Here is a 26,179-nt window from a genome sequence, read left to right on the forward strand (position 1 = left end):
TTTGTGAGGTCACACACTGATGTTGGACAAGGAGATTGGCTCTCAGTCTCCGCTCTACATCCTCCCAAAGGTGTTCTGTTGGGTTAAGGTCAGGACTCTGAGTTAGGCCAGTGCATCCACACCAAACTGTCATCCATGTCTTGGTGGACCTTGCTTTGTGCAATGGTGCACAATGTTGGAACAGGAAGTGGCCATCCCCAAACATCCCCAAACGGTTTCCACAAAGTTGGGAGCATGGAACCATTCAGAGTTCATTTTACTGGAAGTAAGGGGCCAAGCCCAGTTTGGGAATGGCCCCTTCCTGTTCCAACATGACTGTACACCAGTGATGTAGTGAAATATGTTTATTAAAATTCAACCTCAATATTATTCCACATCTTCTTATACAGGAGAATGTTCAAAGTCAGTCAGTGAAAACAGACACTAACTAGATGTTCTCTAGATGTTGGCTGCTCAGTTCTGCATTCTCTCTGAAAAAATAAATCACTCTTGTCAATTTGTCTCCATCTCCTAATCCATCCGCTATAGAAACTTTTACAGTGTGTGTAAGTGAATGTGTGTATGTGTGCACTTGCTTTTGTGTGTGTGTGTGGTGGGGGTATGGGATAAACAGACACAGAGATATTTGTGTGTGTGTGTGCTTTCCTGTACTTGTGTGTGTGTTTAATGTGTCTCTGTGTGTGTATGTTCATTTGTGAGTGTGTGTGGGTAATGGGATGGGTGTGCATGTGGATATGTTTTTGCATGCACACACGTGTTTATGTGTGTGTGCATGCAGGTGCGTGTGTGCCTGTGTATGCCTGCCTGTCTACTGTGTGTGTGTGTGTGTGTGTGTGTGGCAACAGCATTGATCTGCAGGTAAGAATTAATAGCTTGGCGTAGCGAGACTCGAATCCTTATCAGAATTTGTGTCTGGTAGATAGATACAGTAGATAGATAGATAGATAGATAGATACTTTCTATAGGAGAAATTCAAGAACAGTACAGTAGGCTACCACACTGATTTGATAATGAAACTTGGCCACAAAATTTGAGGATGTCATAAAATGCCTAGTTGCTGGTTTCTGTTAAGTAGCCTAAGTCTCAAGTTATTGTGCTGTCATCATTATCTTGTAGGCCTAACACAGAAGTTACAACCCGTCCAATACAAACAATTTACACCAAATATTCCCCTCCCCTACTACCTATATAAAGTGTAACTGACACGAAATCAGCATGGTTGATAAAGTTACACTTTAATGCCTCTCTCCTCCTCACGTTCATTGCATCTTCTCACAACAATGAGCTGCAGGGCGAAATCCAAGCGCTGACAGGTCGGGCTGGGTTTATTCCATTCAGTTCCGCTCTTGCAGAGATTAACGGATGTCTCTGGTATTACTTACTACAAGTGTTACTAGCCTTAAACCAGAGATAAAACTTGAAGGATTTTATTTTGATACGCCATCATAATCTGGGCGTGTCTACCACAAACCGAGACGCCCTGCACGAACAGAGGTTAGCCAAGTGGTTTATTGTTTGTAATAGGATATCGGCAGAAGCGGGTTTTGCGAGATTTCATATGAAAAATATTTCTAAATATTTGTTAAAAATAGAGAGCCACCTTGTATTCCAAGGTAACCGGTGAATTAGTCTACGAGCTAGCCAAATTAGCCAGCGATTAGGCTAACGCTACAGCTGTTGATAGCTAGCTTATGTTAACCTTAGTTTTTACGTTACATTTAACATCATCAGATAAACACAGTTGATCGGTCATGTGATAACATTCATTGAGGCTAATCTTGACTTGAAATAACATTATACCTTTTGGTATTGCTAGTTATCACGTTAAAGTGTTAGTTAGCTGTCAGTGGGCGTTAGTTAGAAAGTCAATCAGCCGTGGACTGTCAACTTGTCCGCTAGCTACTGACTTGCATATCGACTTCATTATGAAGATAGCTGCGTTCGCTGACGCTGAATAGGTTTGGAAAACGAAGAGCGCCATGACGTTTTTCAAGAATATCCTCGGAACTTTGTCGATTTTGTTACTTCTTCCCTCTGAAATCAAAGGTGAGGTTTTGTTCTGCTTTGAAGTGTTTTTGTATGTTGTGCCTTGGCCATGTCTTCTTGCTGTATGACAAGTTACTTCTGAAGTAAACACATCATGCTTATAGAAGTTAAACTTGTGATATTGGTATTACATATGATATATTAGCATTATTATGCATTGTGTGTAGCCTACTTGTAGGCTGTAACATTGTTAGTTAGCATTAGACCCTCGACAAGGTTAGCTGCTACACAGCTACTCCGGAAACTGAAACTTTCGTTTCGTTTCACGTGGAATATCCTATGGGAATATCTTCCAGGCCCAAAGCTCTGTAGTATGAGGGCATTCATATGTCAAGTGAGTTGACCCAATCTACGTTTCTAGATATCGTCAGGATTAATTCACCAATTTTAATTACCGCGCCTTCTGTTCAAGTACACCTCTGGTGTTGAAACAAGTTGGAGTATTTCGTATTTTGTAGAAACGTGGGTGGGTAATTTCCTCTTACCGGGTAGTTTAGCAAGAAGTGATGCCATTGTGATTGGGCGTTTCACTCTTTCCTGTTCTAGTTTCCTGTTTGAGGTCTCTAACAGATATTTTAGATTCTTTCTATTTCTGATGTATTGGAAGTTGCCTAGCATGTGCAATCAGATTACATATTTCAAGAGATATGAATGTCAGATGAAATCTCTCTGTTCTGTCTCTCCTTTCCATATGTTTCAGGACAATGCACCAAGCCCACCACCACCAGTGACCATGCTGGTGTACACTCAGCTGATATATTAAAAGACACTTTTGAAGAGGGTTCTTCTATCCGACTTCAGTGCCACCCCGGGTATGAGCGTAGTTCTGGATTATCGAGGCTCACCTGTGCCGGTGGACAGTGGACCCCAAGCCCAGAGAGTTTCATCTGCAAAAGTAACCTCATATTACAGAAAATGTTTACATTGAACATACAGTATACTTGAATAGTTGAATGTTTGGAATCACTGAAATTCCATGAAAGATCACCTGTTTGACCTGCTGTCTCTAAGTGGACTTTGCATAGCTTTGTGTTCTCTGTGCTAAGCGACTCTAAGGTGTTTCTAACCCGTAAAGTTTCTCTCACATTCAGTAAATATCTCCTCATAAGTTGCAAGCTCTCCATTCTTGGAGTACCCTTTAAAAACAAAAACAGCCCTGGCTCCATAAACTGGAATTAAACAAAGTGGTGTAAGCCTGTCCCCTAAACTATCACAAAACACCACCATTACATGTATTAAGTATTGTCAGGAAAATCTTCCCAAAACATTTCTTTGTCAAGTATGAACTAGAGTGTTTACATACTTAGTATAAACACACAGTACATAGTCACAAGGACATTGGTTAATGAAGGTGTTGACTGTTGGTGTGGTGATAGGTGTTTTTTGGTATTCTGCAGTATACTAATATTTCAAATTTGTTTTGAATTTATGCATATTTAAAACAGGAGCAATTTGCAATCACAAAAACCAAGAATTTTAGTTCACACAAATAGAGTGAAGCATTTAAGAACTAGAAAAGCACTCGGAGAGCGCAGACCTCCGCCTGTATTGTTCTTCCTAGGTTGTCATACATTTGAACCTAAACTATTCCGATCGCCAGCCACCACGTGGCCATACCATGCCATTTCACCACTTAGCGAAACACATAAACGGCTCTGGAATCCCAACGGTGTTACGGATCACTCCCAAAATTGAATCCTTGGGTCATCACCCTCCCTGAAAATTTCATCGAAATCCATCCATTACTACCCTGACTGACTGACTGACTGACTGACTGACTGACTGACTGACTGACAGACAGACAGACAGACAGACAGTCAGTCAGTCAGTCAGTCAGTCAGTCAGTCAGTCAGTCAGTCAGTCAGTCAGTCAGTCAGTCAGTCAGTCAGTCAGACAGACAGACACACAGACGGACGAAAACATAACCTCCTTGGCAGAGGTAATTAAGAACTTCTCAATGTTCAGGATTTCTATATCACAGGTCAGAGAAGTGAAAACGTTGAGATTTCACCACTTTTGTGCTCAAGCATCTATTCATATTTTCCAGAAAAATCCTGTGGCAACCCTGGTGAGGTGAACAATGGGGATTATCAGTTTCCAAATGGAGTTGAATTTGGGGCAGAAATCACAGCTGTCTGCAAGACTGGGTCAGTGTTCATGTGTGCCTATGCATGTCTTGTCATGTCCATCAGTAGTGATTTCAGAGACTAGAGGTAGGGCTGCAACTAGATAACAATTTTTGTAGTTGGTAAAATGTCAGAACATGGTGAAAAAATGTCAATAAGTGATTCCTAAAACGTTTTAGGAGTAAGTAAAGATGAAAATATTCCAATTTGAAAAATGACATTCTGTTTAACCAATTATCAGAATAGTTTACGATTTATTTGACAAGTAATTGCTAAATTGTTGCAGCCCTAACTAGAAGTGTAATATTGTATTCTCAACTCATGTGTATGCATGCTGTATTTCAGGTACTATATTGTTGGAGAAAATAAACGGACTTGCATGGCAAATGGACAATGGGATGGCAGAGAGGCCATTTGTGATCGTATGAGAACCACATTCCTATTCACTATGCTGTATATTAGTCACGTTATGTTACTGAGCTTTTATTTGTATGATATGCACCATGACAGGCAATGTGCACAGAAATGAACACTTATTTAATTACTACGTAAAATAATTGTACTAAGTAATTAATACCACGCACATGATCTTACATACAGACGTACACACATGATCACACACAATCGATAATTGAAATTTCCCTAATTCAGTGAAAATTCCAAAGAAACACTGATGACAAACATCTGCCTAAAGTCTGCCATATCTGCCATATTCCTCTGCGTATATAAGTATAAAAACTTTTTTGATCCCGTAAGGGAAATTCGTTCTCTGCATTTAACCCAATTTAACAGAATTAGTGAACACACAACGAACACATAGGGAGGTGAATCACACACTAACATAGAGCAGTGAGCTGCCTGCCCAAGCAGCGGAGTTCAGGAAGCAGTGAGGGGTTAGGTGCCTTGCTCAAGGGCACTTCAGCCGTGGACTGGTCGGGGATCGATCCGGCAATCCTTCGGTTACAAGCCCGAAGCCCTGACCAGTAGGCCACGGCTGCCCAACATGCGTGAATAACAGTGTTACCAATTGCCCTACAAATTTACTTGATCGTGTACTTGATTGATAAATGAGTAAATATTGGTATCTCGGCTCGTTCTCATGGCGTGGTGCATCACGGAAACCTCATATTGCGCTCTATGTATTCAAAATGAGCTCATTGTTTTGCCATATTTTAAACTACTCTGTTAAAGGTGAACTATGTCGACACCGAGCCGGTGGCATGACAAACAGAAAGTTTCGCAGCCTCGCAATCACGCTCATGAAAAGGCAGACTGACCGATTGAGGAGTGTTATAAAATATACACGCTAAAGCTGTAGGGGAAGCTCTGCAGAGAAACCGGCAAGCGTAAAACGAGAAAACAGCAAAGAAATCGCCAAACCTGCATAGTTCCTCTTTAAATTGGTTGCTTTGAAATGCTCTCCTCTGTCCACTATCTAAACAATTGTCTCTGTCTGTTCAGCGGTGAGGTGTGGACCTCCACCAGATGTCACTAATGGCCTCTTAACACTTCCTCCAAATGAAGAATATGAATATGGCCATGCGGTGCAGTATAAGTGTAGCGATGGCTACACACTGTTTGGAGACGAGGATCCGGCGGACACTGTGCACTGCCTTGCAGATGCCACCTGGTCGAAAAAGCCTCGTTGCACAAGTATGTTTGACTCATCACTGGGTTTGCCTTTACTTTACCGGGTGCCTCCTTAGAAAGGACAGGAAAAGTCTGTTATCTGATGCTACATGCTCTATTTGACATCCTGTCATAAGTAAAGCACCGTCAGAGCCATAACAGTTATCACAGAATTCCTGATATCACAGGCATAACAGTTCAGAAGTTCTACAAAAAGTATCATTTTTACCAGAGGAATTCTCAAATATATTCGTTTTACTTATTTTTATACTCCCATGAATTTGACATAGGCAGTGCAATTCAAAGTAAACCTCCGATTTTACCCATCAGATGAGGTTTTTTTTTTCTTTTACATTTAATTATGTTTAGAGTACAGAGATCTCCCTTTACTGGTACAGCAGTGTTAACAATTAATCAACATGAACTGTTTCTGCAACCTATTTCTCTGACCAGTCTGTTTTGCTCTAGTGATGGCACCTGGTGACTTAAGCAATTGTTGTGTCAGGGAATACTTTTCTAAAGTGACGTTTATCATTCACACTCCAACTTCATTACTCTCCTGCCCAATCAAATTGTGTAATATAGATGGTTTCTGTTTCTGTCTCTGTCCCTTATAGAGGTGGAATGCCCGAGGCAATCCATCCCGAATGCCAAACGCATTGAGGGTCCAAGTGGGCCTTATGGTTTCGGGGCACGCCTTGTATATGAGTGCAATGTGGGATACAGGTTCTTGCCCCCTGATAACAACCGGATGGTCTGTTCGGAGTATGGATGGTCTCATAACCTGACATGTGAAGGTAAAATGGGACTGAAATTGTACACTCATCCACACTTGTACGAGTAAATGAATGTTGTCTTGTTTACCTTGCATAAATTCATTGATCCAAGTGAATTGGATAAATTGGAAAGTAAAAAGTTAAAATATAATTTGTTACAACAGATAATGCTTCATTATATTTAAATACAACCAAAATAGTCATTTTACATATTCACTTCAATATATAACAGATTATGTCAGCAAACTGAAGATGCGGCATGTGCTGCTGAGTGCTGACCATTAAATGGTAACTACCTATGACACTGCATATGTTAGAAAGTAGCAGAGAGTGCACGCACATCCAACTTAAACAGGTGCAAGATAAAAGGAAGTCAAGGAATAGAAAAACGTACCCGCACACTGTTGCTGCTGCTCCCGAAGTGAGTATAATACACAACGTTTCGACCGATATGGTCTTCCGTCAGGTGCACCACCTGACGAAGACCATAATAATCAAGACGTTGTGTATTATACTCACTTCGGGAGCAGCAGCATCAGTGTGCGGGTACGTTTTTCTATTCAATGCCAACTATGTTGGCACCAGCTTTCTGCAAACTCAGTTTGTGAAGCCCTGATGACGCTTTCTTGGTATTTATGTTGAAACAAGGTTTTCAGAAAGGATTTGTTTGATTTTGTAATTTTCTGCATTTGATACACTGGTATTTGTTTGCCCATGTAGTTAACATGCGATAGGTATTGTGTACAGTATACACTCATCAGAGTAGTTGACTTGAACCCAGTCCAGCCAAAGATCAGGCCTAAAGGCCAACATCTTGCCGTGGAGTGTTAGTCAACTGTGCTGATTGCCCCCAACATGTCTTGCCGTAGACTGTGGTGCAGCTCAAGTTCTTGCCAAAGCTGAGTCATTCAGAAGTGTTTGAAATTAGGTGTTGTGGAGTAACTGAAAAGGTTGGTGTTGGTGCCATGTGTAACTCTTGCTGCATCAAGGCTCAGAGATGGCCGGGGAGTGAAGGTCGGCTCCATGGTGTTTGCTTGACCACACACCTGGCCTCACACACACCTGCAGTCAAGTGACTTGGCTGTGACTCAACTCCATTAACTTAGCTGTGTGTGTGTGTGTGTGTGTGTGCATGCTTGTGTGTGTATTTTCCTGTGGTTTTGATGATGTTGATCACTGTTGATTCCTGTAGTGGTGAAGTGTTCTCAGCCAGGTGCCACCAATGCCACCATCACTGAGGGGGCAGCTGACTCCTATCAGTACGGTGCCATCGTCAAGTACAAGTGCCCTGCTGGCCACACACTGTTGGGCAGCCCTGAGTTGAGATGTAAATCTGATGGACAGTGGTCCTCCAACCCCCCCGTGTGCCTCAAAGGTCAGATTTGACATTTTGTCTGTCTATATTGAGAAGACACACTAGCCATGTTTGCATGGACAGTTTTTTTGTCATTCCGATTGAACTATTCTGACTGAACATTTTGCGCCGTCTGTTTACATGGGCTACTGAGTGTGCCTCAAAGGTCTGAAACTTCAGCAGCATCTGAGTTTTTGCTGAGTTTTGTCGCTTGAACACAGGCTCACTTTTGTGTCTCTCACAGCACCACAGCTAGAGCACAAAAGGATCTGAAATTCTGCCCTTTTTGCCCTTTGTCCATGTGGCGGCTGCTGTGCCACCTTCAACCTTTCACCTTTCACCTTTCCTTGCTGCTGGGTGCTTGATGCACATCGCATTCTTGCTGCTGGCTGCATCTCATGTACCCAAGTGACTGAAAGTCGTCAACGCTATGGCCACTGCTATTTTTATTTTTCTACACCTTATTCAAGCACTGCGCCTCATCAGACTATTGACTTCAGTGTGTGTGTGTGTGTGTGTGTGTGTGTGTGTGTTAACCCATGGTGATAATACATGCTCCCATTATTTTCTTATCGTGGTAGATTGTCCTCAGCCAGGTGCCACTAATGCCACCACTGCCGGGGCGGGTGGCCCCTATCGAGTCGGTGCCATCGTCAGATACTCGTGTCCGGTTGGGCACAATCTGGTCGGCAGTTCTGAGTTGGAATGTGGATCTGATGGACAGTGGTCGTCCAACCCTCCCGTGTGTGAAGGTCTGAAACTTCAACCTGTTCGTTGGAGCACTTTTATGATGGCCTGCTCACTTCTCTGTCGCTCACGGAGTGACAAAAGGCAGCAGTATTCTTGGAATCCTGTGCATTCTGTCCGTGCCAGGACGGTAGCTCTTGTGTCACCTTGTTTTTGTGCCACTTTTGTGCCACGCTGTTTTTGATGTTGTTTTTGTTCATCTCTTCTTTTTGTTCATTCTGTGCACTCTTCATGCCAGTGTTATAGCTCTTGTGCCACTTTTCTTCTGCTATTGAGAGCTTGTTGTGTGAGATGCTCTTTTGCCACTCACCAACCCCATGCTTTTGTCTTTGTCAGCAAGAACCTTTTTGAGCAAATCAGATTCTTGCTAGATCTGATAGACCCAACTTGCTGATTTCCGTCAGTCATTTTCACCACTGCAACTTCTTTGCTTTAATGAGCCCCTATAGTCAACCATGAGGCCTCTCCAGGCAATAGGCTGCATGCACGAAAGGCTCTCTGTGTACTCGTTTGTTTCCGGTGGAGCCAGGTGCGTTTGAACCTGCCGCTATTGTTAATGCAACGTGTCCACACTGACCCGGTTGGGTGTTGCACCCACAGTAGGGAATCAGGAGGAGCAGGAAGTGCTGCTACCGGAAATAATGTGCATATGGAAGAGCCTTTCATGCACTTAGTCTGTTAACTCCACAAGTTAACTCTCTCTCTCTCTCTCTCTCTCTCTCTCTCTCTCTCTCTCTCTCTCTCTCTCTCTCTCTCTCTCTGTAGTGGTGAAGTGTTCTCAGCCAGGTGCCACCAATGCCATCATCACTGAGGGGGCAGCTGGCTCCTATGACTACGGTGCCATCGTCAAGTACAAGTGCCCCGCTGGCCATACACAGTCGGGCAGCCCTGAGTTGAGATGTAAATCTGATGGACTGTGGTCCTCCAACCCCCCCGTGTGCCTCAAAGGTCAGACTTGACATTTTGTCTGTCTATATTGAGAAGACACACTAGCCACGTTTACATGGACAGTTTTTTTGTCATTCCGATTGAACTATTCTGATTGAAAATGTTGCGCCGTCTGTTTGCATGGGCTACTTTCCATTCCGATCAGGTGCTTGTACAGTAAGCGCTTTAGAATCTTTGATCGCAATAGCCGTTGTTTGCTACTTGCTAGTGTGGCAGCGTTTGTGCCACTTTTCCTGTGCTGTCAGCACTTGATGTGCACGAAAGCATTATGCCAATCAAATGCACACTGCTTTTGCGCCATCAAGAAGAGCAAATTCTTCCTGCATTCTACATAGCTTAATGGCTGGAGTTCTTCACTGTTATGGCTACTACCAGGACATCATGTTGTGTCATTTTCAATATTTGTGATTGGTTACTGTAGCTAAAATATGGATATATTAAAGTCCAGTTCTGTTTGTAATGGCAAGATCGGTCGTTGTTGTATATGTTACTGTCTGTACATGAGTGTGTCTGTGTCTGTGAGAGACTTGCATGCATGTCCTTGAGCTTTAAGTGAATCTGATCTGTATTTCCCCATTATTTCCTGTAGTGGTGGAATGTCCTGAGCCACCTGCCACCAATGCCACCATCACTGGTGAGCCAAATGGCCCCTATTATTCTGGTGCTATCATCAGGTACGAGTGCCCTGATAAGCAGACAATGTCTGGCCCATCTCAGTTGGAATGTAGACCTAATGGACAATGGTCACCCGGCCCTCCTGTGTGTCACGAAGGTAAGGGTTGACCATTTGTCTGTCTATGTTGAAGACACACATTTTTTATTTTTTTCCAGAGCTCGCTTTTAATTCAGAGCCAAATGGTTCTTTTTGGGGTGGGAGTGTTCTCTCACTAACAAGCCTTTATGTTTCTCTCTTTCCACCACCAGGAGGCCTAACTGTATTAAAAATACTCGGTAGGTGTTCAATCAAATGACCCTAGCTAACAAGTGTGTCAATTCATTTGTGTGTCTGTGTGTGTCTGTGTGTGTCTGTGTGTGTCTGTGTGTGTCTGTGTGTTTCTGTGTGTTTGTGTGTTTGTGTGTCTGTGTGTGTGTGTGTGTGTGTGGTGTGTGTGTGTGTGTGTGTGTGTGTGTGTGTGCGTGTGTTGGGACATGAACAGTAAATGTTCAGGACATGAATGGTAAATTAATAGTAAATGAATTGTGCTTGTGTTCACAGGTGCAGTTTTTGGGGTTTTATTTGGTGTCGGTAGGTACACTTTCATTGACGGCTCTCTGTCCCATAAGCTGCACATGACCACGCCTCTAGCTCTGTCCCACCATACTTTCGTTTACATTTTGTCATGGCACCTGCTCTCAACCACGCTTAAACTTTCCATGTGTGTCTTTGCCTTTTAATTGAGTGAATAAATATGAAAAAATACTAATTTGAAATGTTCTGGTTCCGTTTCTTCTCAGGGGCCATCGTAGGGGGCTTCTGGTAAGATCCCATTTGGTTTGCAATCTCATCCTGCTCTCTCTGTCTGCCTGACTGGTGTTTGTGTGGCCTTTTGACCGTTGAGTTCATGGTATACTGTATTTATAAGTTAAACTATTAATTTACCACTGTTCCTTTACCAGTTCCTTTACCACTCAGTTTTGATGTCTTCTTCTCGCTCCATTCTCTCTAGCTGTCTTTCAGTTAGTTGCCACCTCTCTCTCTAGATCTTTCCTGCCCAAATATCACTCTTATTGGGCAGGGTGTATCTTCACCAAGTTTGGGTCACTAGGTAGTGAGTGTAGTAGTGTTTGGGAACTGGTCTTTGGCATTAGTCCTTATTGGGCCTGTCCTGTAATTGTTTTTGGGATTGCAGGTTGTATAAGAATAATAAGAAGAAGAACGAGAGCTACACTAGACCCTCCTCTTCAGAAGGCGAAGAGCTAAAGTCACGTTCAGCGAATAATCCAGAAAATGGTGTCTAGTCAGACAGTGGGACTACTCGGATTCCAGTGAGTAAACACATCAGGCAACACCTGTGTTACTGTATACTTTCAATTTCAATTTAATTTCACTTATAGCGCGCCAAAACATTACACATGTCTCATGGCGCTTTACAGAGTGTTAAACATTCAAAGAGAGCCCATGAGTAACAGGGGCAAGGAAAAACTCCCTAGAATTGGAGATACATGTAGGAAGAAACCTCAGACAGATCCACGACTGTGTCCCAAAATGAGTTACAGAATATGAACACTACATTAGCTGAAAATGATACCTTCAAATACAGTTGAAAAGCTTGCATTAAAGGAACACTTCAACGTTTTTTCATATTAAACTATGTTTAATAGCCTTAACTAAGACTAGTTGATACATACCTCTCACGTTTCAATGTGTGCACTCACTGGCTCTGGTGCGCGGCACTACTTTGATGGCACCTTGAATCAAATGTCAGAAGATAGTTCATCACATTACACATCATCATGACATCACACACTATACGTGCACACTTGTGCAGGCCAATAGGGAGATTTGACTTCAAGTAGCCGCCTGCAGAAGTCTTAAAGGAACACTTCACCGTTTTTTCATATTAAGCTATGTTATTCCCTTAACTAAGACGAGTTGATACATACCTCTCACATTTCAATGCGTACACTCACTGCCTCTGGTGCGCAGCGCTACTTTGATAGCGCTTAAATTGAAGCTTCTTGAATTTCCCCTTGGGGATCAATAAAGTATCTATCTATCTATCTTGTACTTAGCTAGCCCAGTTCATTCATTAGGATCCAAACAGAGATGAAGTTAGAAGCGACCAAACGCCTCCATGTTTTCCCTATTAAAATTAAGTTACACGAGTAGTCACACGACCAAGTATGGTGAGACAACGTGGTGCATTTCTAAGCAATTAAGAGGGATAACTATATTGTGTGGCGGAATAACAATTGGGAGCACTTAGACTCGGCGCAGTAATATCCTCACTCCAAAGTGAAACTGAAAGTGCAAGAGTGAGGATATTACTGTGCCACACAATATAGTTATCCCTCTTACCTGCTTAGAAATGCACCACGTTTTATTTTGTCACACCATACCTGGTCGTGTGACTACTCGTGTAACTGTATTTTAATAGGGAAAACATGGAGGTGTTTGGTTGCTTCTAACTTCATCTCTGTTTGGATCCTAATGAATGAACTGGTCTAGCTAAGTGCTATCAAAGTTGCACCGCGCGCCAGAGCCAGTGAGTGCACGTATTGAAACATGAGCGGTATGTAACAACTCGTCTTAGATAAGGGAATAATGTAGTTTAATATGAAAAAACGGTGAAGTGTTCCTTTAAGCTGACTGCATAAAGTGATTATTTGTGAGATTCTGATTCTGCATGTTCAACCATGTCATAGCCTATACACAATCTCAGATGTCTCTCAAATCTCAAATTGTTCACAAATGTATTTATTTATTTATATTGTTATTATATTTATTTTGTTTGCGGTGATGTCGATGATGAGCTCAGACCCGCGGCAGGCATCACGTGACCGCGGTGTTGTGATAATGCCGTTACCGTCCCAGCCCTAGTCCTAAGAAAAAAAAGGCAGGCCACACTTTGCATAAAAACATGTTTCGGCCTCTGTTTCGACGTCTGTTTTCATAGACGCGTTTCGACTTAGCGTCATGGTGATTAATAATCTGTTTTTTTTCCCCTTTTCAGGCCAAAACTTGATCCTTGATCCCGGCTTGCAGCATCTTACTGTGTGTGTACGTGTACGTGTGTGTGTGTGTGTGTGTGTGTGTGTGTGCGTGTGTGTGCGTGCGCGTGTGCATATGTGCGCGTGTGGTTGCTGCATCCCTCCTGTTCCATGATAAAGGCAGGAGGAACTGCCTTAATTCAGAGGGTAGTAATATCAACTTTATGTAATGATAGCTTGAAGACCCATTACTTTAAGCATTTTGGAAACCTTCTCCACACAGTCATTCCTGCCCTTTGAGGACCTGAGAGGTATACTATGAAGCAAGGTTACTTACTGGCTTATCCAGGTAACTTCAGGAGTAAGCACTGTTTTCCACACAACATATCACTTTAGAAACAATAGCTGCTCACCACAGCATGTTCTTTTAGAGATCAGCAGTTACTTAAGGAAGGAGGCTGTAGTTTACACTGATCTTAGAACAGCTAAGGGGCGTTGTTAGGCATGACGCAAAGTTGTTCTAAAATCAGTGTGAACTACAGCCTCTTGGGGCGTATCGCTTTTCTAAAACGGTTACTACGTCAATCTAGCAAGATTTCATGAAAGAAAGGCACAGCAATGAAAAAAATTACGATTTATTTATAGATAATCATTCTTCCGCCAATAAATATATTTCCTCCATAATATGAATGGTTGCCATGCAACATCGAGACGCAGCTACTCTAACTGCGAGTTGTGGTAGCACAATGCAGACTGCATAGTGCTGGATTTATACACCTGTGGAAAGAGACCTGATAAAACCCATCAATAGAACGAAATGCAGTCAAGGTGTATGTTTGTGTTGGATTCTACAACGGCATCAAACGCGATTCAGCCAATCACAATCAAGGAGCGTAACTATCCGTTTTAGAATACCAAAGTTACCCAGATTAGCCAGTTGCCTTGCTTCATAGTACAGCCCTCAGAACTTCTGCTCGTTGTTACATTCGTTGACACTGAGGTTAATGAAAGGCTCCCTCTAAGTCTTATCAGATTCTGCCCAGCTAAAGTCCCTGCTAGTGCAGCACTCTCCTCTTTCCTTCTGCGAGGGACTGTTGAGCCATGCACTGCACTGTTTATCATGAAATGATGTGCCTTTTAAGTGTTCACACTGAACCTCAAGTGGAAATTAGTGAATGTATATCGCACCTTAACATGATTTATTTATTTGTTTGTTAGAATTTTGAGTTTGGGTTTTTTTGTTCAATAGCCAAATAATGTACAGTCTGTGACAGTCTATATGATTTCAAAGACATTGTTCTTCTTCAATCTCAAAGTGCATTTGGAGTTATCTGGAATTAAATGAAGTAATTACTTGCCTAAAAAGCGAGTTGTCCATTTTTTTTTCCAGTTCTTAGGTCACATTGCTGTCTCTGCTTGTTGCACTGAATGGAATGCGTAATTAATAAAGTTGAATCTTTAATATAATCACACTGTTCTGTCATACATGTCTGTGTTAGGTGGGGTGAGGGGGCTGGGTCCATTATACACTTACCTAAGTATACATGATCTGTGTCATCTCTACTTCCTTTACCTCTGCTTCCTCTTCTTACAACTCTACTTTATCTTTCTCTCAGTTGAAAGCCTTCACTTTGTACACCATGTTAGGCCCTAAAAGCAATCACCTGAAAATGCTCTCTAAATCTACTAGCAAACTTAAAATACATACTGCAGGTGTTGTTACGTTATTGTAGTAGCCATTGATAGTAGGCTATGAAGAACAACTCTGTGTTACTTTTTTAATGCATACATTTACTTTTATTTACTTTTAAATTAACTTTTAAAATCTGGCATTTTTTTTTCACACTATAAAATAAATGTTGTCACGCTTTTCCTGTTTGATAAACACACACCATGAGGTGTACACAGTCTGATGGGATCGGATGATGACCATAAACTGTTCTCATGTGACTAAGATAAATTCCTGAACGTCTGAAAAACAAAACATGAATTGTTATTCAGCACCCAGGTATCCGATGCCTACTTTGTGACGGTGTAAAGAGACTGATAGATAATCACTAGCCATTACGAAACACCCTAATCTTCTCTCTTGCGACATGTTAAGTAACTAGGTAATTGAATGTATGCTGGGTTCTATTTCCTATTAATCCTCGCTGTCATGATATCAAACAACAAGGAAACAGGACCTTTGCAAAAACTCAGAGAGTGCTGCAGAACAAAAAAAACGAGACCAGAGTTGACTTAGGCTATGCTTTGAGAAAGAAAAAAAGTAAAATAATGATGAACAAAGTTGACAGTCTAGTCAGGGACCTTGTCAAGTAGCTAGCTGTGCCTTTCAGCTTCTCTGTCTTCAGCTAGTCACAGCCTCAGGTACAGGAAATGGTGTAACCTAACTCAGTGGTGAGTTGTTTCTTGTGCAATCGTATTGTGCTCAGCCGAGCCACTCCTGCTTCTAAATAAGTAATCCGTTGTTTGTTTAATAAATACGCTTGACTCATGGAATATGTGCTGTCCCATATAATAAGCCAAAGGGGTAATGAGAATGTGTTAAAAATTAAACTCTGGTTTGCACATTGATGTCATATCACGCCTTACAAGGTGATTATGACTTCCTGGCAGCAGGGACGCATGCTCATGTGTCATTCAAGGGCACACAAGTCAGGTGGTGTGTGTGTGTGTGTGTGTGTGTCAAGTCTAAACCAAATGGTAGCAATTAGGCTTAGCCTACTAACCAGCCAAACCCAACTTCAAGTTGAAAGAGCAAAGCCTGTTTGGACATGAAGACATTTGGAATAAAATCTAGCCTAATTACTGTATGTAGCCTATATTAATTTGGAACTATTGAATTGAGTAACCCTTTCTTTTACTGGGTCCTTGTTCCAGTGTATCTACATAATGAGGTACAGTGTAACCACCTATGTAACAATATGATAATATCATAGGCTTAGGTTTTATGTCAAAGAACACAAAAAAACAATTTGTACAATATTTGCCAGGAGGTACAGTAACATGACATTAATTAAAATCAAGTAAAATTACAAAACACATACACATACTGTACATACATCAGAGAAAAGTGGAAAAAAAGTAAAAGGAAAAAGTTTTAATCACATGAAAATATCTTTGGCTAATTAGAACTATGAAGCGCCACAGGAGCGTCATCCCTGTAGGGGCGTGGCTTGGTTGGAACGCCTGTACACACCGCTTCGCTCCGTTTTCTCCAGTCCCGTTGTTCTCTTGTCCCAGGCTTCTTTGTACGTTTGGCAACTTGGAAGGAGATAGTAAGATTTAAATCGGAGAAAAGCCAAGGTATGGTTACTGTATCAAGCTGTCGTGATGCTTAAAGCTAACTAAAGTTACATTATTATGCCGCATAGCAAGCTGTCAATGATTTACCTTTTTAAGTCGCCAGTAGCCTAGCTTAAAAACAATCATTTCATCCATGGTCATCGCTGTGGTTGCTGTTGCTAGTCGGCAGTTTGTCAGGTGTTTTTAGTCAAAGATCCCTTAGATTCTTAGAACACTTTCTCAACCGCTTCTGTTTAGCTAACATCATAGAACTAGCTAGGTGACCAGAAGGGTCTGGGTGACCACCAGGTGACCACTGGTCTCTAAATAGTAGGCTAGCACTTATAACGTAGACGTATCACATTGGTTACATTGTAGTCAGCGCTAACATGATGTTCAGCAATGTATTTCCTGTAGACTCAAGTTTTCTTTTTTTTATTATTATCATCATTTCGACTAGCATGTGGAGAACTGAGGACAAAGGTGCAATCATGCTCATTAAAATCTGGGGATGTGTGGGGATTTTGTGCCTTTTATCCCTGCAAATCGAAGGTGAGCTCCATGTTTGGTATCTTGGAAGTGTGTATGGTTAAATATGTCATTCATGGACATATGTGTTGTCATAAAGATTGGTGTTGGTGAAATGTCCATTATTTGTAGACAGCATTACAAATGATAACCATATGGATGTTAAACGACGCCTATCCTAGGTGTATGATCTTAAATGAATGGCCAACTTTTACAGTGTCTTTACAGATGTTGTAGTATTTCAGAGAGTGTTTTCAACTGGTTTGTTTTCAACATAACCATAATACATTAAGGATAACTTGACCGCTATGTTGTTTTGATAGGAATTGAGATGTAAGGAAACATGTTTATCTCCATCTCCTTTTGCTACAGGACAATGTTCAAAGCCAGTCCTCAGTGACAATGCTGTTTTACATGAGGATCACATCTCACTAACCAGTTTTCCGGAAAACACTACTGTAAGACTCAGTTGTGTCCCAGGGTACAAACCAGCATCGGGGCCGCTGACGGTGAAGTGTCAGGGCGACCAGTGGAACCCAAACCCACAGGATTTCATCTGCAAAAGTAAAGACACATCTCCGTGTTTTGACATCCACCCAATGGGTTAATGCCAGCTCAAACATTTGAGTTACCTGTTACTGTAACAGGAAGCTTTAATATTGGTGACCTGGCAATGGTCAGATATATTCAATTGACGATAGGATTAAAAGACAGGGAAGTGCTCATTTCAGGGCTCTTAAATAATGCATAAAAGGCAGAGTACAAGACCCATCATTTCAGAATAACTCTTAGTGTGTTTTATTACAAACTGATTTAAATACCTCTAAATTGAACAGTGTGAAGTCAGTGTTATTCAGGAATTTCCTAAAATTCAGTTCATAATTGCTCTGTGCTTTTGTGTAAACTTATGTATGTTTTCCAGAAAAGACCTGTGGAAACCCAGGAGAAGTGACAAATGGTGTATATAACACATCTGAGGGAGTTGACTTTGGTGCAGTTGTCACAGCCATCTGTAATTTGGGGTGAGTGTGGTTTTCGATTTGAAACTCAGTATGCGTGATAGTGGATGTGAGTGTGTGCCTGTGTGAACATTCAAGTTCCTGCTGTTTTTTTTATAGCTGCTACATTGTATTCTTTCCGATCTTTTAGATTTCTTTTGTGTTGATGTTAGTATTTGGTGGAGGAGGAAGGGAACGGGGAGAAGGAAGTAATGTTGCATCTACAATAGTTGTCCCCCACATTGAAAAAGTAAACAGAAGAGTTTTTTTTAGTTCTCTTGCTAATGACAATCTTTCAGAAACACTGTGTGTGTGCGTGCATATTAACGTGTGGAAGTTGTGTATTCGGGTCCTTCAACATGTTTTTGTATTCTATCATTATGTGTTTTGTTTGTGGCTCACTCTAAAGGCACTACTTGGTGGGAGAAGGCCAAAGAAGATGCTTGGCAGATGGGACATGGAGTGGACGTGAGGCTGTTTGTGAAGGTATAGAAGCCCTTTTCTTCCAGTGGGGTGGCACTCCACTTCCCCATTTGTCAAGGTCAAGGTCAAGGTCAAGGTTAAATTTATTGCCATATAGTGAAGATACACAATAGGAATGTTTTACAGCCAATTCACGTATGAATATGGTTGACAGCAACAGACATACAATAGACATAGACATTGTGGTGCAGTTGCAGGATTTCTGCAAGTCTTTCCTTCTCTCCTCTGAGCTACTTTGTCTCCCCCTTTAGTGGTGAAATGCGGCCCTCCTCGAAAGATTGACCACGGCCAACTTGATTCCGCTCCAGAGGTTGAGTATAAGTTTCGAGATGTGGTGCGCTACAGCTGCGACGTGGGCTACACCGTATTGGGAAATGCCGAATCATACTGCACGGAGAATGGAACGTGGACTGCAGCTCCCATATGCAAAAGTATGTTTTGTCACTAGCTTCATTGCTAGCTTTACTCTTAATTCTGCTTGGTATTTGTGCCCCATATCACCGTTCTCATAATACAGAAAAAGTAGGACACTGTATTTGCCATTTGCCATTTGCTCCATATTGTTTTTAGTCAGAATTAGTGTGGTGATGCTTGTGCTGTTAGGATTGGGTGGCTAGCTTAGCTTGTTTTGTTAAGTTGTTTCGCAAACTTAACTTGTTTTGTTAAGTTGTTTTGTAAACGAGCGCTAACAAGATTGTTATGGGTCATTCAAAGTGTCATTCTAGCTAATATGAATGACAACATCCGCACATAAATGAAAACAATTACGACATGAAGAACGACATCGTTGGGGTTCACTTTCCAGCCAATCAGAATCCATCCCATTTTAGCCATCACATTCATCAACATGAAGAGAGATGTGCTATCATGGACCTGATTGTGCATGTGGCTGAAATAACTCTAATGAGAGATAAAATGGGGCACCGTGGGGAGCTGTTTTGTGTCAACATGCTCCCTGTCTGAAGGATTTTTTATCAGAGGACAATCAGACCGTGTCCTCTGACCTCAAGCATCAAATAGTGCACACATGGTCAAGACAAATTGCTTAAAACGATTCTATTGTAATTTTTTTAGATGGGTACAATAGTGGAAACATGACCATTTAAAAAGTAGTAATCGGAGTTTGTTTAAATTAACCCCTCACCCGCTCAGCAGCCCTCACTCAGAGATTTAGACCCCTATGGCTGCATGTCATTTCAAACCCTTTATCTCAGATCTACCATGTTTCTCTTGGTGTCATGTGACTGTTCTTGGCTCAACATTTTTGTGGATCCTTGATGCAGATATTCAGTAGTTGTACAGTAGTAGCTTTGCCTAGATGTGGCAAGTGCAACCTATTTGACCAAAACATGTGGCCCTAAAACTCAAATCTGTACACACAACATATTTTAAACAAAAAGCATGTGATATTAAAATTGGTGTTGAAGTGTATTGATACAGAATATTCTGGTAGATGGGAATGGCCATCTTAACTTTGGGGGCACTCTCAACAAATCTGCATCTGGGCATAGACTATCCATGAACATGCAAAGCTTACATGCCTGTCAAGATTATGGTCTAGACTGTATAACTAGACTGTATGTCTCTCCCACAGCGGTGGAATGCCCGAAGCCAGACGTAACAAATGGCAGACGTGTTTTTGGAAATAACGGTCCCTATGGCAAAGGGGCTATCCTCGAGTACGAGTGCAATAAAGGGTTTGATATGGTTGGTGAAGCCAGAATAGTCTGTCAGGAGAATGGTTGGACTCCAGCAGTTCCAAGATGTAAAGGTAAGCTACGTGCCATGTCCAACCTGTTGTGCAAATTCAGTTTGCTTGATTGCTTACAGTTTGACTGTGTGTGTCACACTTGGCTATGCATGAATCATGCCACCTGTCACTCTTGCCACTCCCTCCTCTTTCCTCTTGGTTTAACTCCTTTATTCTTACTCATCAAGTAGATGGGCATCCATCTGTACGACTGGGTTTTATGATTATGGTTCTTGGGTGCTTTTGTCCAAAGTGACAAACATTACATCAACCAAAAAAATAACTGTTTATAATAGAGTCATGTGGTCTTAAAAAAAGAGTATTAACATGCTAAATAGAATTAACAATAGCTATAAACATCTAACTTTGTGAGGAAAATTAAGTTTTTCAAAACAAGTTAAACAGATAATAGATCTTTTCCAAGGATTCTAAAATGATCACTGTGTTTTAGGTTTCATTTATCTTTTTAGTTCAGTTTTTGGTGTGTGATGAGCCTGTTACACTGCTCCTCTCAACTCCGGCGTCCGACTGGCCTGTTACTGAAACTAAATCCAGTTCTGTTCATTGTCTCTGCCCTTTGGAATCATGTGCTCCCCTGCCACCTTCCTGAGGGTGAGGCCCTGGACCGCTGCCTCAGTTCTGTGGAAGATTAGGATTACTGTAGTAGTGGAGAATTATGCAAGCAATGTATGACATTTTATATACTTTTATAGCGGTCGAACTTCCTACCACCACCACCCCACGAACGACAGTGAAGGAAAACACCACACTTAAAGGTACTATACTGCTGTCAGTGACACCCACAGGTTGCCACTTTCAGAAGCATGAGGGACATAGTGGAGTAGTTCTGCTGGACATTCCCCCCTAATGCCAATCAACTGCTATGTCTGCAGGACACTTGATTCGTGATTGATATCAGTCATTGTGGCCTGCTTGGTTCCGATTTTCAGCATAAGGCTTGTGATGGAGACCATATCCTGCTCTGAAATCAAATGTACTCAGATTATCATCAGAATTACATTAACCAACTCCGATAGAGCAGCAATGATTTACCTCAGATATGTTTGATTTTTGACTTGATTCTTTGGTGGTGGGTTCATACAGAGATAAGGCAGGCTTCAAATCTGGCTTCAAGTGGCAAAGTGGATATAGAAGACAGCCATCATACCTGACCTTGACCATTCCTACTTGGACTAGTCGGGCTATTATGGCTGTCTTTTGTGTCCTGTAGTTCTGAGAGACTTTACAGTAATGGCATGTTATACTTTTGTAGAGAGCCAGTCCTCTCCTGACAAAACTACTCCAAGAACTTCAGCAAATGCATCCACCACACCTGAAGGTACCGTCCTCTGCTGTGTCAGTGTAGCCTACAGATTCTAATTAGTAAACATTTGAGAGATTCATGCCGGCCATGTTCGGCGGCTGCAGAAGAGCTAAGCCTGGTGTGCATGTGAAGGGTATCAGCGTTTTCATGTCTGTGGCAGCCTATGAAGGAGGCAATCGATTTAGCTGTTCATTTGTTCTATTATGTGTGGACTCCAGGTCATTTTGTTGTCATTTCTGTGGGAGGATGTCACTTGGTCACACAAATTTGTGTTGTCAGTTGTCATCAGCTGTGCAGCTGTACTGACTATAGAATCTAAGACTGATTGGTATGGGGTAAAGGTCCTTTTTAACCAACCCTTTAACCAAGTACACTGCCCTGCCATATTGGTATCGCAAACTAACCTCATACATTTGTATGGGGGATTCTTTGAGTGCTTTGTCTCCTCATTGTAACGTCTCTGGTAGAGGTAAGGGGACATTTTTTTTTTTTTAATGCTAAAAATTCTGAACTAAGGCAAACGTCAACCGGCCGCCCAGATGGAGTCATAAATAGTAACAGCTAATTAACGCAAAGCAGGGAATTAATTGTTGTAATTTGATTGGCTATTGGGCTCAAGTCAGTCTCAACACCTTTGCCAGGCTGAGTCATGGACTCCATTTTCAACTGGGGAGAGCCAGGGTGGTTGTACAATACACTGAGTTGTTGCTGGAACGGTGACGATATTATGAGACATTTGGTGTCACTTTGTCCATTGTCTTATCTTGGTGCATTGAGCAATGACTTCCTGGACATGAAGGTATTGGGTTTGGCTGCGGCTCATCTTGCGTACTTCCGTAGAGGGCTCTCCACCTACAGTACTAACATGCATTTGATATCCCTGGATTCCTCTTTCTTGCTTGTTTTTGCACCCAGCTATGAACCCCCGTTCATCTTTTTAGGCTGACTGTTGAACACTTCCCCACATTTCATGTCTCTCTGTCCTCACATGCATGCCCAGTGCCCACGCTTAGCTCAACCATATGTGAATGTGCTCGTCAGATTGTACGGGGAACTAGATAGTTTTGCAATCCCACATTTCATCTGATATTTCTCATATATTATATTGCATTATCATTGCCTTGTTCATGTTCAGTTCAACACACAGAGGGCCTTATAAGACATGCTCCTTGTAGAACAGCCTTCTATCTGTTATTAACCTGTGTACATGTGTTTCTTTCTCACGGAAAAGATGGAAGAAACGGATCGGGCTCAATTCATGTCCATAGTAAGTTTATGTAAATTTAGCCTCATCTTAATGTTGTTGTTCGTTTAGGTGTAAATGTCTCTGTACTGTATTCGCTTGGGTAAGGATAGTAATGTCTTGAGAACAGGTGAACTGATGATGAATCTCTCCTTCTCTGTCCTCAGACTCTCTGTGGGTTATGTTGGCAGTAGTGGTTGGAGTTGCTGGTAAGTGGACTTATTAAGTGTTCTAAATGAAGTACATTAATTTCCTGTGTATTAGCCACATTGTGTACAAGCCTCAGGACAGTGTTTTAAGCAAGTTAAAAGAAACAACATAGTAATTCCATATTAACTGCCCCCATGTATAACCTCATAGCTGAAGAAATTTAGCAAAATCAATGTATAAGCTGCGGCTAATAGTTGGGAATTTACGGTAAACTTAAATGGTCAGTATTGAGTATGCTAAATAAAGTAAACTTAAAGTAAACTTAGATGATTAAAAGTATGACTAATGCTCTCTGAGCATTCAAACCAAACCCAGTTTCACCTACTCTGGTAGAGAGTAAAGACATACCGTACCGTGTCCCACAGTAGATGTGACCCCCACATAAGACCACACACTGACCTGCGGGCTGTCACTTGGAACATGTGACACGCAATATGATCTCACATGCACCTCTCGTTTTAATCTACATAAATATGTTTGTTTCGGATGGACAGTTATTATCATCAATACTTCCTGTAATATTATTAACACTCACTAACGATAGAAAGAGCTTGCTTTGGTAGAGCTTTTGAGTCTGAAGACAGGGAACCAGGCTCTTGACACCATCTCAACTCTCTCGTTCTGAACAGTTCTATGTTCCTGTTGCTACAGAAGGAAATTGCATGGCACGTCTCACATGATAAGCAAATTGACACTTCAGAGTTGCACAAATCTGCTTTTGTATCTGCCTATGTCAACAAGTCTTCACAACGGCTTGTACTAGGTGTGCTGGTTTATGGGACTCTGCTGTACAGATCAGGCACTTTGTTTTCCATTTGTGTTCATGTGTATCCCCAGTAGTGGTTAGTACACATACTTCTATGGTGATATAAACGATAGCCTCTTTAAGTTGAGCCAGTGGAGCCTCTCTGGGTTACCTCTCCTCAAAAGTGTAATTGTGCAACAACAATGACAACGTGGAGAATAATCTTCAGTATCATTCAGCAATTGATGTTGCACAACTTACATTTCTGGGACATGATTGTCAGAGTAGGTATTTTGGTTGTGGTTATTCGGCCTGGTTTCATTTGTCTGTGTGAGGTTATCATTTCCTGTTGTACATGCGGCCTCCAGTATTGGGGGCAGGTACTGAGGCTCATTGGGTTTCCAAATGACCACTCGTCTTGCTTAGAGTTGCAGCATGCATACAAGCAGGGTTACATTGGTATTTTCTCGTAAAGGATTAGTACACCATCTGGAATCCTGAAACTGGATCTGGTTGCTTACAGGTGTTATTTCCAATCCTCAGTCACTGAACTCTGTGTGTATAGTGTTAGCTTTGAGAAAGTCTTGTTCTCAAGTCTGAGTGGAATCAGGACTCAACGTTAACTTTTAAAAGTGGTTGCCAGCTTTGCCAGATTGGCAACCAGGCAATCTGGTTGTCACTAGAAACAATTTGGTTGCCAAGGGCAACCGAGCAACCATTAATATCGAGCCCTGGTTGAAGTATTAGATAAGTGCTTAAAATGGCCTAGGCTAGGGCATGTCCATTCATTCAATATTGTGGTGCTTTTAATGCTGTTACTGTGGAATAAGGTAGGTTTAGCTGTTTTCCTGTATAGAGAATTGGGAGGCGGTTAGTCTAAAGGAAACAACAAGCTGAGTATACAGAATCCAGTCACCTTCCCACCATAAAGCAGTACCACTGATAGGCTTAATTGAGCTCTCATGACCATCCACATGAAACGTCTGAACGTCATGAAACTGCAGCAGGCTGCCATATCTGCTGCCAATCAGCTATTTTATTATCGGAGCTGAAGTTGACACAATAAACAGTCAGCCTGAGCTGATCCCAGTCCGTTTTCTCTGGAATTCAAGTGTACGCCACTGGGGGTAACACTTCAGACCATACGGATGCATGTATTATTCAGTACTGTAGATGGTGCACTGTTCTTACGTGCACAGACCCAGTCTTTATTTGTGTAACTTAACTAACGTTATGTCCCCTTTGCATTTCCTTTCAGTTCAAAATGGGCTATTCCAGTGAGCCTGTTCCTGATAAGGAGTGGAGAAGAAAGAGATGGGTGTGTTTCCTGGCTCTGTGTGAGAATGGACTCGGGGGGACCGCCCTTGCCCTCGGTCTGAACTCCATCCCTTGCTTGTTTGTTAGAGAAATTACAATACTGAATTGCACTGAAGTCCGGTCTATCAGATACCGTGCCTTGATATTGTGTGTTATGTTGTGTGACATGGAGGGGGGTGTGTAAGAATGTGAAATGCTTTTGTTGACATTTATGTGAATTGTCCTTGAATGCTTAACTCAATCTTAATTTATTTAAATTATTTGTATTATTTTTTTATTATTTGTGAAATGGTTATTATTTGAAAAGAGCAGGCCAGCAGGGCTCAAGTAGTTTTATCATCTTAGATTTTCATTTTGCAGTTACATTGAGTTTTCAGTGAGATCATTTCTGAATGAGAGAATTCCTGAATTGGAAAATGTTGGGGTTCATTTGTGAAAATAGATTTTTTAAAAAAGTGTTACGGTATATAGTGCCATATGAAGGAACAGTATTGTTGTGCTCACCCGACAGCTTGTAAAATGACCAATAAAGGCATTGCTTTTTTAAAAAAAAAAACAGCCACACATGGTAATCTGTTCATTCAAATCTGATCTACAGTGCTGTGACTTCATACTTTTAAAAAGATCGTACTGATGCCAGCATTTAGTGTGCTGGGCATTCAAGAGCACTCATTCCTATGATGACTCCAGAATAAGTCTGTCCCAGTCTGACAGGTGTAGTATGTAACTTACAGTTTTTGCCCGTTGCTTGAACACATTTGGCAAAACTTCGCTCACCGTCCCAAAACTCTACACACTAGTGAACATAACACAACACTAGGAAATAAACCTTTCACATGTATGCCCAATTTAAAGTCTTCTATCAGTACCTCTGCAATCAAAACCCAACAATCCTTTGTCAAAATGTAACTCTGGTGACAAAATGAAACACACTTGCATCATATGCATACACTTGCAAATCAGGAGGAATACACTAGTCTACTTTATATAAAACATATTTGCTTGAATACATTTAG

At 41.6% G+C, this 26,179-nt stretch overlaps 2 protein-coding genes across 8 annotated transcripts; both read left to right on the plus strand.

Moving 5' to 3' along the window:
* Window positions 1–1,371: 1,371 nt before the first annotated feature.
* Window positions 1,372–14,744, plus strand: LOC134087420 (E-selectin-like). 5 transcript variants are annotated; one of them, XR_009939826.1, is made up of 16 exons: window positions 1,372–2,046; window positions 2,747–2,941; window positions 4,094–4,193; window positions 4,518–4,594; window positions 5,634–5,825; window positions 6,419–6,598; window positions 7,770–7,952; window positions 8,513–8,683; window positions 9,444–9,626; window positions 10,216–10,398; window positions 10,551–10,577; window positions 10,843–10,872; window positions 11,082–11,103; window positions 11,477–11,612; window positions 13,106–13,183; window positions 13,301–14,744. XR_009939826.1 is itself a non-coding variant. In XM_062540906.1 (15 exons), the coding sequence occupies exons 1-14, from the start codon at window positions 1,980–1,982 to the stop codon at window positions 11,583–11,585; spliced, it is 1,719 nt and encodes a 572-aa protein (XP_062396890.1). In that variant the 5' UTR covers window positions 1,372–1,979; the 3' UTR covers window positions 11,586–11,612; window positions 13,301–14,744. The 5 variants fall into 5 exon arrangements, 4 of the variants coding, with proteins under 4 accessions (XP_062396890.1, XP_062396891.1, XP_062396892.1 ...); XM_062540906.1 differs by lacking the exon at window positions 13,106–13,183; XM_062540907.1 differs by lacking the exons at window positions 8,513–8,683; window positions 13,106–13,183.
* A 1,708-nt stretch (window positions 14,745–16,452) lies between these two features.
* Window positions 16,453–25,703, plus strand: LOC134087421 (membrane cofactor protein-like). 3 transcript variants are annotated; one of them, XM_062540910.1, is made up of 12 exons: window positions 16,453–16,586; window positions 17,026–17,117; window positions 17,466–17,657; window positions 18,016–18,115; window positions 18,501–18,577; window positions 18,826–19,005; window positions 20,169–20,345; window positions 21,038–21,100; window positions 21,598–21,663; window positions 22,880–22,915; window positions 23,059–23,100; window positions 25,105–25,703. In XM_062540910.1, exons 2-12 carry the CDS (start codon window positions 17,027–17,029, stop codon window positions 25,125–25,127), a joined length of 1,047 nt encoding a protein of 348 aa, XP_062396894.1. In that variant the 5' UTR covers window positions 16,453–16,586; window position 17,026; the 3' UTR covers window positions 25,128–25,703. The 3 variants fall into 3 exon arrangements, with proteins under 3 accessions (XP_062396894.1, XP_062396895.1, XP_062396897.1); XM_062540911.1 differs by lacking the exon at window positions 21,598–21,663; XM_062540913.1 differs by lacking the exons at window positions 21,038–21,100; window positions 21,598–21,663.
* Window positions 25,704–26,179: the final 476 nt, after the last annotated feature.

Source organism: Sardina pilchardus, chromosome 7 (assembly GCF_963854185.1).
Source record: "Sardina pilchardus chromosome 7, fSarPil1.1, whole genome shotgun sequence".
NCBI classification, from domain to species: domain Eukaryota; kingdom Metazoa; phylum Chordata; class Actinopteri; order Clupeiformes; family Clupeidae; genus Sardina; species Sardina pilchardus.

Coding starts and splice junctions, on each gene's coding strand:
- LOC134087421 (XM_062540910.1), top strand. CDS start 17,027: ATGTGGAGAACTGAGGACAAAGGTGCAATCATGCTCATTAAAATCTGG. Junction 17,658..18,015: donor ACAGGATTTCATCTGCAAAA/GTAAAGACACAT, acceptor TATGTTTTCCAG/AAAAGACCTGTGGAAACCCA. Junction 18,116..18,500: donor ACAGCCATCTGTAATTTGGG/GTGAGTGTGGTT, acceptor CTCACTCTAAAG/GCACTACTTGGTGGGAGAAG.
- LOC134087420 (XM_062540906.1), top strand. CDS start 1,980: ATGACGTTTTTCAAGAATATCCTCGGAACTTTGTCGATTTTGTTACTT. Junction 7,953..8,512: donor CCCCCCCGTGTGCCTCAAAG/GTCAGATTTGAC, acceptor TTATCGTGGTAG/ATTGTCCTCAGCCAGGTGCC. Junction 10,399..10,550: donor CCCTCCTGTGTGTCACGAAG/GTAAGGGTTGAC, acceptor TTCCACCACCAG/GAGGCCTAACTGTATTAAAA.